This window comes from Lagenorhynchus albirostris, chromosome 4 (genome assembly GCF_949774975.1).
Source record: "Lagenorhynchus albirostris chromosome 4, mLagAlb1.1, whole genome shotgun sequence".
Taxonomy (NCBI): Eukaryota; Metazoa; Chordata; class Mammalia; order Artiodactyla; family Delphinidae; genus Lagenorhynchus; species Lagenorhynchus albirostris.
This window is the reverse complement of record NC_083098.1, coordinates 30,600,156-30,613,951: the sequence shown is the minus strand read 5'-3', so window position 1 is coordinate 30,613,951 and position 13,796 is coordinate 30,600,156. Positions and strand designations below refer to the sequence as shown.

At 38.5% G+C, this 13,796-nt stretch overlaps 1 protein-coding gene across 21 annotated transcripts in view; it reads left to right on the top strand.

Annotated features, from left to right (window-relative positions):
• SH3D19 (SH3 domain containing 19) overlaps positions 1-13,796 on the top strand; it is a 196,068-nt gene that overhangs the window by 172,341 nt on the left and 9,931 nt on the right. For 11 of the 21 annotated variants that reach the window (XM_060147753.1, XM_060147746.1, XM_060147745.1 and 8 more), the window contains 5 exons: positions 1,463-1,665; positions 2,139-2,191; positions 4,937-5,123; positions 5,537-5,634; positions 9,070-11,012. In XM_060147753.1, the coding sequence (XP_060003736.1) occupies positions 1,463-1,665; positions 2,139-2,191; positions 4,937-5,123; positions 5,537-5,634; positions 9,070-9,186 (658 nt within the window). In that variant the 3' untranslated portion in view covers positions 9,187-11,012. Of the gene's footprint in view, positions 1-919; positions 1,277-1,462; positions 1,666-2,138; positions 2,192-4,936; positions 5,124-5,536; positions 5,635-9,069; positions 11,013-12,376; positions 12,531-13,796 lie in introns of those variants that run through there. The other 10 variants (XR_009540253.1, XR_009540254.1, XR_009540252.1 and 7 more) reach the window with 6 other exon arrangements.

Sequence of the window (13,796 nt, the reverse complement as noted above, 5' to 3'; positions counted from 1 at the left end):
GAACTAGATCCACATTCCGCAACTAAGAGTTCACATGCCGCAACTAAAAGATCCCGCATGCTACAACGAAGATCCCACATGCCACGACTAAGACCCGGTGCAGCCAAATAAATAAATATATATATTTTTAATGAACAAAAAAGTAAACCTAACAGAAATATGAACCCTACAAAAACTGCTAGGCATTTTGTATTGTTTCGTTTTTGTTTTTGAAAGTAAAGGAAGAGTTAATTTGGAGGGGTCGTCTTTATGTTTGAAGACCTTTCCGTGAATTTATGTACCCTTTTCTGCATCACTGTAACTCCTTTGTGATTTAAAACATTGCCACAATGCAACTTTATATTCCAGTTAAATGAGCAAATTAATAGAATTCAGTACCTGCTGAAGACTGTAAACCTGTCTTTGAATCGGTCAGACATAAGAAGATATGCTCCCTGAGGACTTCAGAAAATAAATGCAAAGGTTATCACAAATAAGAAAACTTCTGATGCCACAATAGTTTAATTCTGTTTCAGGTTCAGTTTTTCTCCTATTTTTAAGCAGTGTTTACTGTGTCAGCAGGTTGAATTTAAAGTGGGCTTTCATGGCTGTTGATCCATTGACCTGACTTAAATCAGACTTTGATTGGAGCGAGTACCCACCTATTCTCTTCAGGCAATTGCATCTCCTTAGTCATAGCTGTTGAAACTTCCTTTCCAAAGCCTCAAATCAAAAGTTTGGGAATCAGTCATGTCTTCTAGGGACACAATTTCATCTGTTTTTATCTTATTTTCAGTCAAAATTGTAGATCATTCTAATTCTCAGAAATGAAGGCTTTTTAAAGGAGATACAAAAATCATTTTTAAAACAACAGTGTAAGATATAAGAGTAAATGTTATAAGATAATAAGCCGAGTTTCTGTTTTCTTCGAACCTTCTAGTTTTGAAGGCCATTCATCTATATACACAACTCACTGATTCAGCATACATTGAGCATCTACCCTGCCCAGCTGGTGCCCATTGCATTTCTGCCGTGGAAGTTTGATGTCTTGCCCTGAGATTCTCAGGGTTAACACTCCTAAACTCAGTGCATTTATGACTGAGAGGGTTCAGACTTGGCCCTGGATTACTGTGGCCCAAGGATACAAAGACAAGGAGACTGGGGAGATTCTGTCATGAAGAAAAGGTGATCAAAAGATGTGCAACATTAACCAACCACCAGCTGCTTATCTGGGATTCTGCCTGTACTTGTGACCTTGACTTTAGCCTTTCTGAGTGAATAGGTTCATATCTAAAAAGTAAGGACTATCATTTAGAAATACAGCTTATTCTTTTTCATGGAAAATTTTAAACTATGCCTAGTATACCTTGTTCCACAGTAAACACAGAATAAATATTTATTGAAAGACTAAATGAAGGTTTTAAAGCATTCTGAAAGTTAGTACTCTCTAGTTTAACCCACAAATGTGGTCTTCTTTCTTCAGAGGCCCAAGATGTGTTGCTCGATTTGAGTATATTGGAGACCAGAAGGATGAGTTAAGTTTCTCAGAGGGAGAAATTATTATTCTTAAAGAGTATGTGAATGACGAGTGGGCGAGAGGAGAACTTCGAGAGAGATCTGGGATCTTCCCCCTTAACTTTGTGGAACTCATTGAGGATCATCCCACCTCTGGTACAAATGTTTTAAGTGAGTACAGAGAATATGGTTTTTTATTATGTCCTATCCTAATTCAAATAAACCAGATAATAGGTTAATTCTTAAGTTGATAATAATCTACATTGCCATAATTTTTAAGGTAGAAGGAAAAATGATTTTTAAATGGTCAACATCATTATTGGGATAGTCATTGTTGTGGCAGTCTCTCAAAGAGCTGGCTTTGGTGTTTTAGGTAGTTAGTGGTGGCTTCGTATTAGAAATGGCAGAAAAAAAAATCACTGACTTTCAAACAGAAATGGCCTATAGAATATAACTAATGTGTATCCTCCTTCACCTTACAGTAAAGGAAACAAATCTGGAGAGGGTAGTGCTGGGCAAAGTTATACAGCCAGTACATGAAGAGACTGATCTGGAATCCCAGACTTTTCACTCTCCCCCCAAAGTTTTTCTCCAATACTATATGGTCTTTACAGCTGAAGTTTTGACATTTTTTTAAAATACAGGCACAAAGGTACCACTGAAAACCAAAAAAGAAGATTCTGGTGCAAATTATCAGGTAGGCTGCTTGAATAGATAACTGTAGTGAAAGCCAAGTTTTATCTCTGGGAGGACTATTAAAATCATAATTATCAAAAGAAAATGTTATAAATCATTTTTTGTGTTTTTTTTTAAATTTATTTATTTATTCATTTTTGGCAGTGTTGGGTCTTCGTTGTTGTGTGCGGGCTTTCTCTAGTTGCAGAGAGCGGGGGCTACTCTTCATTGCAGTGTGTGGGCTTCTCATTGCAGTGTCTTCTCTTGTTGCGGAGCACAGGCTCTAGGCACTCTGGCTTCAGTAGTTGTGGCACGCGGGCTCAGTAATTGTGGCTCGTGGGCTCTAGAGTGCAGGCTCAGTAGTTGTGGTGCACGGGCCTAGTTGCTCTGCGGCATGTGGGATCTTCCCGGACCAGAGCTTGAACCCATATCCCCTGCATTGGCAGGTGGACTCTTAACCACTGCGCCACCAGGGAAGCCCTGTAAGTCATTTTTTAATTCATGTAGCAAATATTTGAAGTAAACAGATGATTAATATCTTTATTGCATATAGAGCTCGTACAAATGAGTTAGAAAGACATGTGAACCCTGATAAAAAACAAGGAGAGATATTATTAGAATATTCATGAAAGAGATATTATAAGTGGCTGATATTAAAAAAGTATTTAACCTTATAGTAATCAAAGAAATGCCTTGTAAAGAGACAATAAAATACCATTTAACGTATCTAATGAAGATTCAATACAACTCAACAGTAAATAATTACAAGTATGTGAATGTTAAAACAGAGAAAGTGCAGATTATTGTTATCATTATTTTTATTTCTCACCCTAAGAAAAGGATGAAAAATGAGACAAGGTTTTAGTCACAAAGATGGTCATGGTGGTGTTATTGTAACAAGAAAAAATTGGAAATAACCTAAATATGGTCATTATCGGGAGAATGTTCTGAGGACATTAAAAACTAGATTTGTAAAGTAAATGGCATGGGAGGAAAACATGTATTATAGGGAAGTTGAATATATAGCATAAAAAGACTATGAGGAAATGTGTTTGTTACCATTCAGTTGCCCTTAGGTAGTGAGATTATAGGTGGTTGGGTGTTCTTCCCATTCTTCATATATTTCCGAACTGCCAAGTGTTTAGGAGCATTTGTATTATTTTATAATGGGAGAGAGAAAAAAATGGATTAAAATTTTTACACTGTATAACATGGCTTCAGAAGTGTTTAAACTGAATAGGAATGTGGGTGACTTCCCATTGTTTTTTGTGACATTATTTTAGAAGAGTGAGCCTGATGGGGTCATTGTTTGTCAAAAATGTCAGTGGTAATTAGGCTGTGTGTCTCTCAATTCTTTCATCTTCCCCCCACTGCTAAAGTCAAACAGGAAAGAAAGGGACTACAGTTCTCCAAAAGGAAATGTTCACATGGTTCCCTGTATTTCTTGGGAGTGACAAGTACCGTTCTTTAGGGTTGGTTACCCAAGTACAGGAACAAAACGGTAGGGTTAGGGTTTTTTGTTTAATTTTTTGTTTTTCTTTCAAGCCATCAGTTGATGAGAACTTAAGATGTACCAGGCACTGTGCTAAGCATTCTACACGCATTACCTCATTTGATCCCCAAAGCAACTCTAAGATGAAGCTGAGGCTCAGAGTAGAGAAGCTTCTTGCCCAGTGTCAGCGAGGAGGTGGCAGAGCTGACTGGCGGGCTCCAAGCCTTTGCTCTTAGTGTTATCCTTGCCTCTCGCTTGGGCTTCTTGAACATAGGGCTCCCATCGTGACTTGGCAGTGATGCCTCTTCTCAGGGCAGAACCTTCTTCTGATGTGTTTGCAGTAAAAGCATTACTGTTGGAGCATTCCCCCACACTAGCCCACCATATCTGGGTGATTATCCTGCCAGCCTTGGAGCTAACTATGCGTCATAAAGTTAAAAGTGTGGGGACTTCCCTGGTGGCACAGTGGTTAAGAATCCGCCTGCTAATGCAGGGGACACAGGTTCAATCCCTGGTCTAGGAAGATCCCACATGCTGTGGAGCAACTAAGCCCATGCACCGCAACTACTGAAGCCCGCGTGCTCTAGGGCCCGCATGCTGCACCTACTGAAGCCTGAGCGCCTAGAGCCCATGTGCTGCAACAAGAGAAGCTACCGCAGTGAGAAGCCCGTGCACTGCAATGAAGAGTAGCCCCTGCTCACTGCAACTAGAGAAAGCCCGCATGCAGCAACGAAGATCCAATGCAGCCAAAAAAAAAAAAAAAAAAATTAAAAGTGTGAACTAATGAAGTCCTGTGCCATGGAATCTGATAGCCTCTGAAACATGTAGAGACCTGGGAATTAACAGACTGCCCATTCTGATCCTTCCTAATTTAGATAAAGAAGAACCTCACTGAAAATTATATGCTTTGCCAGAATGTTTTCATAGTGTCATAAATACTATACACAAATATTGCAAGCTTTTATCTAATTTTAGTGTAACTGTCATAGATAATAATTAGAAAAAATTTTTGCTTAAGCATTATATAGCCCTTTAAAGCAGAAAGTCACAAATTTTATCACGTCTGTCATTTAGAATTCTATTTTAAGAAAAAGTTATTGGAAACTTTTATTTCTGAAACTCAATAGTGACATAAGGTATTGAGTGATTTAAAGTGGCCTTCAGGCGTTGAAATCTTATGACCCCTTAGCTTTTTTTCCACCACTTTTTAAGCTTTGTAGAAATTACTCTCAAACAAAATCTCACATTTCTTACCAAACTTCTGATTTGAAACAGGAGAACAGTCTTTCTGCAGAATGGTGCGAAGCTCTTCACAGTTTCACAGCGGAGACCAGTGACGACTTGTCCTTCAAGAGAGGAGACCAGATCCTGATCATGGAACGTGTGGACTCCGACTGGTACAAGGGCAGACTGCGCGACAGGGAGGGCATCTTCCCCGCAGTCTTCGTGCGGCCCTGCCCAGGTGCGACAGCTGCAAGGAAGGCTCTTACCCTCTAAGGGGAGTGTGAGGCCTTTGAAATGATACATACTCCGTTTCCCTCTGGCCATGTTCAATTTAAGTTGTTTGCCTACATTTGCAAGTTGATTCATAAAGTCATGCAAACTTTCTTCATATAATTTATTGAAGTTATGGGGAAAAGAAATTTTAAAATGCCTTCAATTAATAATGGCTAATTTTGTCTCCTAAATGTTAATATATTTTGTATAATTTTTTTCCTGCTAAGACAGCATCCTTCATCTTGTTGCAAGTTAGGTAAATTCAAAATTAATTGGAAGTATTATGTCCTGGGAATGACAAGGGGGTTTCTTAAAATGTTCGACTTGTGTTTTAGTCCAATGTCTTTCTATATATTTGAATTTTTGGTGTCTTCACAGCTGAGGCTAAAAGTACGGCTGCTTTAGCACTGAAGGGGAGGAAGGCCAAAGCCTTGTATGATTTCCACGGGGAGAATGAAGATGAGCTTTCCTTCAAGGTCAGAATGTGTATCTTTTTGTAATTGCATTAAGCAGCTATAAATTTTGAAATGTCTTCCACTGAAGGGTGGAACATTTGGGTGGAGTACTGATCATTAGTCAAGAATGAACAGAGCTTCCCTGGTGGCGCAGTGGTTGAGAGTCCGCCTGCCGATGTAGGGGACACGGGTTCGTGCCCCGGTCCGGGAAGATCCCACATGCCGCGGAGCGGCTGGGCCCGTGAGCCATGGCCGCTGAGCTAGCGCGTCCAGAGCCTGTGCTCCACAACAGGAGAGGCCACAACAGTGAGATGCCCGCATACCGCAAAAAAAAAAAATGAACAGATCTCAGACCCTCATTCTAAAGGATGAGATTAGAGAAAGTGAATAGGGCAAATGTAAATTATCAGCAAGGAATTTAGGTACTTAAAGAAAGCCTGATTGATATCCATAGCACCACAGTCGCCTACCAAATTCCTTATTCCTTAGCCTTATAACACGTCTCACTAATGTTGGAGGTTTCATTGGTAGCCCTAGTAAAGGATGATCCTCTACATGGCCCTTGCAGCCTTCATGTCTTTGAAACCAGCGGAGAAATCAGGTGGCAACCACTACAGCTGGCCTCTGCAGCAGTGCCTCATAAGACACCGGAGTCTTGTCCACAAAGACACTGACTAGACTTTAGGGAAATGATCCCAAAAGGTTAAGGTATTTTGCACAAGTTTTTTTTTAGAAGCCTAAAATCTAATCTTAATCTTACTTCATCAAGGAAGTACCTTTTATTTTTTTAAAGTAAAAAGAATACTTCCATGATCCTGTTTCCGCAGTCCACAGTTCGACGGTGGTCAGAGGAAAGCACCCAGGGTAGTACTTTGGGATTGGGCCAGAGGAAGGAGGGTGGCTTTAGTTAAGTCATTGCTGTCAGAAGAGCCTGTGTCAGACAGTGGGAAATTCTCCATTATCGGAGATGCTCAGAGGCAGGGGTGCCATAGAAGGAATTAAAGCATCCAGGAGTGATTGGACAAGATGAGACTTAAGACAGAGGGTACCCAAACAAGGTTTTCATCTGTCTACAACAAAATGAGGAAAACAGTGATATTGGGTATGTGCAGGCTTTAGGGGAGCCATGGAGAAGGGGAGGCATGCCTAGATATATAAGGTTGCTAACTTTTCTATTTTGTGATGGAGTTTTACTTTATTCTGAGAATTTCTTCCTTTTCATATTAAAATGTCATTTCTATTACAAAATATTATTAGTAAATGTATAGATTTCTTATGCAAAATTATAATTGGTAACCCTATATCAGTTTTTTTTTAATTTATTGGTCCATAAAATCCAAATGTTTAGAAACTGTTGCCCTAGTCCTTTTCAATCTTGAGAGTCAGTGGCTCAAAATTAATTCCTTTTATCTTTACATAAAATGTTACTGCAAGTGAACACTCTGGATTCAGACTTTTTGGATATTATTTTGGCCTTCATTTAGGTTATGTCAATGTAACAGAATTCACAGTATCATCCAGAAGATAGGTTGTCTTCATTTTACAAATGCCTGGCTGTAAGCAAGCTAGTTCTAGAGATTTTTAGTTAAGGGATTCTGCACCACTTTCAGAGTTGTTGATCATTAATATTTTATTAAATATCCACAGAATATTAGTAAATAAAACTTTTTAAAATTGTCCTAGCCCTCAGAAAACTGACATAGTATGTATGTATGGACCAGAGCTAAGAAAAATAGTTTTAGTCAGTGATTATGTTATAGTTTAGGAAGTGGAAGGAACTTACTTGTTAGTCAGTGATTATGTTATAGTTTAGGAAATGGAAGGAACTTACTTGTAACAGAACCTTTGAATGCCAGAATTTTTACAGATTTTAGCAAGGTAAATTAATGACATGGGATAGTCAGCATTTTCCCTTAAGAAAGGCCTTAAATCAAACCAGTTTTCCAAAGGGCAATGTCCTAGGGCTACAAATAAATCCATTTAGCCTGATAAAGATATTCTTAAAAGTAGCCAGGGTCATCTTGGACCATTATAGAATCCTAAACCCAGATTCTAAGCAACAGTTAGAAACCATAAAGAACAAAATAGTTTCAGGAGATAACAGATGAAGACATAATTTTTGAAATTGAGGAATTATAATTTCATACACGAATAAGATACACAACCCCTTTGGCTAACCTGATGAGGATAAATCATGTGCTGAGTCAGGGTGAAGCTCTTTAAGACAGGAAAGAATGCAAATTTGATATTGAGGCCGTGGAGGAATGGAATGAACCAAATGGTAGAGGAGAATACCATTATGTGGAAGAATATAGAGTACAAAGTGCTCAGGATGTTGAGAAAAGGCAATTGCAGTAAAAACCTTTCTAAGTAAAAAGGTCTACTGTAAAACGTGGTGACCTCATGCCTAATAGCAATACGGGCCCTGGAATCACACTAGGTTTGAATTCTGTCTCTACCACTAACTAGACATGCAACACTGAGCAAGTCACGTAATCTGACCTTCAGTTTCCTTTTCTTTAAAATAAGGAAATCTATAAAAATATTTCTCAAAAATGGGGATAATAATAGTACCCACTTCTAGGACTGTGTTGTTGCTTAAATGAATTAATTTCCACTATTCTTAGTTTGTTAAAAAATAAAAATAGGGCTTCCCTGGTGGCGCAGAGTCTGCCTGCTGATGCAGGGGACACGGGTTTGTGCCCCGGTCCGGGAAGATCCCACATGCCGCGGAGCAGCTAGGCCCGTGAGCCATGGCCGCTGAGCCTGTGCGTCCGGAGCCTGTGCTCCCCAACAGGAAGCCGCAATGGTGAGAGGCCTGCGTACCACAAAAAAAATAATAATAAAATAAAATAAAATAAATGAGTTAATTCCCATGAAGTACATAGAAGAGGGCAAGGCATACAGTAAACATATAGCTCACTCTCTCATCTTCAGATCTTTGCTTAAGTGTCACCTGGCTGCCCTAAAGAGATGGCAGCCCACACTTTCTGTCCTCCTCTGCTGGCTTATTCATCTCCCAACTCTAGAACAAGGTCTTTACTCTTTGCTGTATCCATAGTGCCCAGAATAGTGTCTGACACACAGTGGGTACTCAATAAATAATTGTTAGATGGGGAAAAAAATTTTATATATATGATAGCTGGTATTTTTATTTATTAAAGAAGAATTTTAGATTAAGAGTGGTGAATTTGGGGGGCACAAAATACAACCAGGAAAATAAAAGTGCAACAAGGGTGACAATGGCAAAGGAATGCGCTTTGATGAAAAGAGCATAGAAGCTAATGGCATCATTAGGGTTAGATCATCTTTGTGGTACATCGTTTAATCCTCTTGGCAAATCAAGATAAATGAGTTATATAAAGAGGAGATGTACATGCCTCTCCAGGTAGGCTGCTTACCATGCTTATCCTCAATAGAAACTAATAATTATTTTCAATTCCTGTCTTCTTACAGGCTGGAGACATAATAACAGAGCTGGAATCTGTAGATGATGACTGGATGAGTGGAGAATTGATGGGAAAATCTGGAATATTTCCCAAAACCTACATTCAGTTTTTACAAGTCGGCTAAAGGTGAAGCTTGACTGTGTTCCTTGGCACAAGAACTCACTTGAACTATCACTTTGACTATCAGATATGTTTTTGCACTATTTTTTTAAACTGAAAGAAATATCTATGCTGTACATGGTATACTAGAACTTTCTGAAAGCAGAAAACATCTGATTTTGTAGTTAGCTTTCATTCACAGTAGAAACGTGCGCACGGAAACCCATGAGCACATTTCTACCAAGGAGGACATCAAGCAGGATTAGCAAGGCAGGCAGACCCTTCCCCTGGGAAAGTGTCTGGTGACAGGGCAGCATGAGGACACTTAGAAGCAGAAGTTGCACTTGGACCTCTGTGTTCATCAGCACAAGTAAATTAACCTGCTTCTTCATTTTCTACTTTAGTTTTAAAAGAGGATATTTGTTATTCTACATGCTGTAACTATCAGGCCATGGTTGGTAACCTAAATTTCATTACTGATATTCAAATTAATTCTAACAGCTTGAGCGCATTATCCTTATTACTGGAGCAAAGCCTTGCTCCAGGAGAGGGTAGTTCATTGACTAGTGGGAGCCTTTGTGAGCACATGGTGAATCAGCTCACAGTCACCACATGCGCCTGTGGTAGCAGGTGTTTCCCCTTTGTCCCAGTGTTTGAAAGGTGTTGAAATTTGATGTATCTTAGTCAAAAGAACCAAAACCATCCTGAAATGCCTTGCTAATACAACTAACCCTTCCACATACCTACAGTACTTAATTTCTTTCCTCTGTGTATACTTTATGTTAACAGGGTTATTATAAGCACATTTTCTGAATCTGCAATCATTCTTTTGACAATTACTGGTACCCAAAGAAAAATTCATTTTCTTTGAGTTACCCCAGTAATATATAAAACTATGTCTTGTTATAGTGGTACATTATGAATCACATATATCTCAGAATACAGAGCAACTGTTAAGATGGAAAACAATGCCAAACCCCCAGCTCATTCTTCCAAGTATAATCAGAGAGAAAAATAATTTGAGAATCTGAAGGCTGATACTTTTGGGGTTGTTTTCTTTTTTCTCCAGCTCTTCCCTGCACAGTTATTAGAGTAAATAAAAAACCACTTTCCTGCTATCCATTGTTATGCATTCCAGGCTTAAGATAAAAGTGGTTCCTTGCAACACTGAATCAATTACAGTTTATGGGCTAAAGCCAAATAGGTCGAAGACAATCTTCCGAACAGATCAATGGAACAGAACTTCATTGAAAATGTAAAACACTTTCCCAACTATGTTCATAACTTTCTTCTATTTTTGAGAAGAGTTTCATATGCTGGGCCACTTTTTAGCTTTTGTTTTTGTTTCCACTGTCTGAATTCAAAGTTAGGCAGTAAGTGGTGAAACCATCACGTGAACACCACGTGGGGTTCTGTAAGGGAGGAGATATTTACTCTGTCTTTTATTAAAGTTCATTTCCCAGTATATGGTTAAAATTGATTTTGGAATATGGGGGCTGTTTGTTCTACATGTTTGGGGTAAAGAGGACAGTATAAAGAAAACTGGTCAAATTTCACTCAAGTTATTTCATAAGAAATGGATGACTTAAAGCATATTATCCCAACTAAATTCCTATTTGCAGCAAGCTTGTACAACAGCAGGAAAGTGAGAAGTCGGGGGTAGTGTCTGGGATAGGACATGAGGTATATTTCTTTGCCTGTGTAATTTTAACATCTTATATCAAAGATCATGAAAACCTAGCTTTACTGGAGAAAAATATTCCTTTTAAATTTTGGCCTGTCAGCAGAATGATAAGTGCAATAGTTGTAAATCTACTTGACACTATAATAAACCGAACTGAACTTTTCAAAGTCCTTTTCTCATACATATTAGACTGAGGTTTTTGAGAACAGAGTTGGTATCTTATATCTCCAGCCCTTTGCACCATATAGGCTCAATAGAGGGTTTTTGGTTGGTTGATTGTTTGGCTGGCTGGTTGGACAACTTTCACATAATAGTGATACTATCTTGGATCCAATATGCTCCAATATCTTTCCTCTTTATTGACAAAAATCTTTATTGAAACAAAATTTGCAGTTTTATGTCTTCCATTCCATCATGCTACATTTTTTGCTTGCCATTTATTACCTACTCAACTGACAAGAAGTAAAAATGTAGCATGGTGTAGGTTTTTCATAGGTGCTTTTTTTTTTAAATTTATTTATTTTATTTATTTTATTTTTGGCTGCGTTGGGTCTTTGTTGCTGTGCACGAGCTTTCTCTAGTTCCGGCGAGCAGGGGCTACTCTTCGTTGTGGTGCCCGGGCTTCTCATTACGGTGGCTTCTCTTGTTGCAGAGCATGGGCTCTAGGTGCACAGGCTTCAGTAGTTGTGGCTCATGGGCTCCAGAGCACAGGCTCAGTAGTTGTGGCGCACGGGCTTAGTTGCTCCGCGGCATGTGGGATCTTCCCGGACCAGGGATCAAACCCGTGTCCCCTGCATTGGCAGGCAGATTCTTAACCACTGCACCACCAGGGAAGCCCCTTCATAGGTACTTTCTTATTCTGTATATTGACTGAACATGATTTTTATACTCAGTGAATTTCCTAGTGAAGAAATAGAAATGTATTCTTGTTCCTTTCAGGAATTTTAGTTGAAAACCTAATGCTCATCCAATCCTCCTCAAACTAGAATCTCCAAATCCTTTTTCTTTGGTGGGTTAAAACTAGCGAAGTCATTTAATATGTTATTCTTACCCTTTTGAACACTAAAAGACAGCAGATTTCTTTAAAAGATGCCCTTGCTTATATGGCTGTCATTTGTGCTCATGGAAATCACAGGTTTTTAATACAGTCTAAAACATTCATAATGAAAGAAAAATCAGTACATTTATCAAAATTTTAGAAATGGCATTTGAAAAAAACAAAATATATTTTTCTATAGGGTTTGTTATATATCAGTACTCTTAACAATAATTGTTTATAGTTTTTGTTCAGCTTCTTAAGCTTAGATAAATATACGTAGAGAAATAGTGATGATATAGGCTAATTATAAGGGGGTATTTGGTATAATCATTAATGGTTTATTCTTTTTAATTAATGTCAGATGTACATGGACCATATGATTCATAATTCAGTGCCATTCTGAATGCCATTTTAAACGAATGCTTAACAGTGAATTTTTCAGCACTAAATAGGAAATAATTTTCTAACCTACTCCTTTTTATTTCACTGTAGTTACAGAGGGGGGAAATACAAAGCCTAACTCAGAACAACACCACCATCTAGGGGCTTTTCACCTAATTGCAGTCTCATCCTGTTAAACCACAGAAAAGTCTGAGGATCAGAGCTCAACCTGCAGAGGTTAAATGATTTGCCTAAGGTCATAAAGGTATGGCAAAGCCTAAAGCAAAACCTAGCTCTACTGATTCCCGATTCAGTACTTTTTATATTTGTTTTGCTAAAGTGATACATTTCTCTTTAACAGTTAAACAAGTAGAATTGATTTGTTTTATTGTAAAAAGTTGTAACTTCTCAAATATAGTTATTATTAGAATGAATTGCAGAGAACAAAGCCTTGAATTTATTCCTTTCAAGAAGAAAAGAAGGAGCTTCCCTGGTGGCACAGTGGTTAAGAATCTGCCTGCCAATGCAGGGGACATGGGTTCAAGCCCTGGTCTGGGAAGATCCCACATGCCGCAGAGCAACTAAGCCCGTGCACCACAACTACTGAGCCTGCAAGCCTAGAGCCCATGCTCCACAAGAGAAGCCACTGCAATGAGAAACACGCGCACCGCAACCAAGAGTAGCTGCCGCTCACTGCAACTAGAGAAAGCCCATGTGCAGCAACAAAGACCCAACACAGCCAAAAATATATTTAAAAAAAAAAAAAAAGACAATTTAAAAAAAGAAGATTCGTGCTTGGCTTCTCAGTTTTATATAGGCAATTCATATTGATGTTACCTAGAAACTCAAACATGGACTGATCCATTAATGGGGATTCCTTTTTTAGTTTAATAGGAAATATTTGAATGTTTGGAACATCAGATCTTGAAAAGATCTGTGTCTGTAGAGCTGTGCTCTTGGCAACAGCAAAGCAATCTTAAGCTGAGGTTTTCATACACATGCAGTACAAAACATTATTTTAGTATTTTGGAGTCTAATAGATCAGCTCAACTACTTACGCCAATAAATTGATATTTCAGAGTCTGGGACACATTTTGGATTTTTAAAGGAATCTTAATTGTATGTACACCATGGACTGTTTTTATTTATCTACGAATACTACAAATAAGGCAACTCAATGAAACTTTTTTCAGGCAAAGTAATGATTCAAATTCATTATTCAGAAAGGAGCATTACCTGCCAGTTACCTGTCCTCTTTTAACGGGAATTGACTGACAATCTCTTAATACAAAAATATTGGCCCACATTTAGTAACTTCTTTCTTTACAATTAAAATAAGAAACAACTACATTTATCACTCCAATCATATCCAGGTTTTTAATAGATGATTGATGATAGAGCTCAGACTCAAAGGATCACTGAGGCCCACCACATTGTTTCTCAGGCCACCATGTGGCCAGCAGCTTTAGAGCAGAGTTGTTGTTAATTCAAAAGAGCCTTAGAGCATGTGGCTAACTCTTCAGTGCAGTAC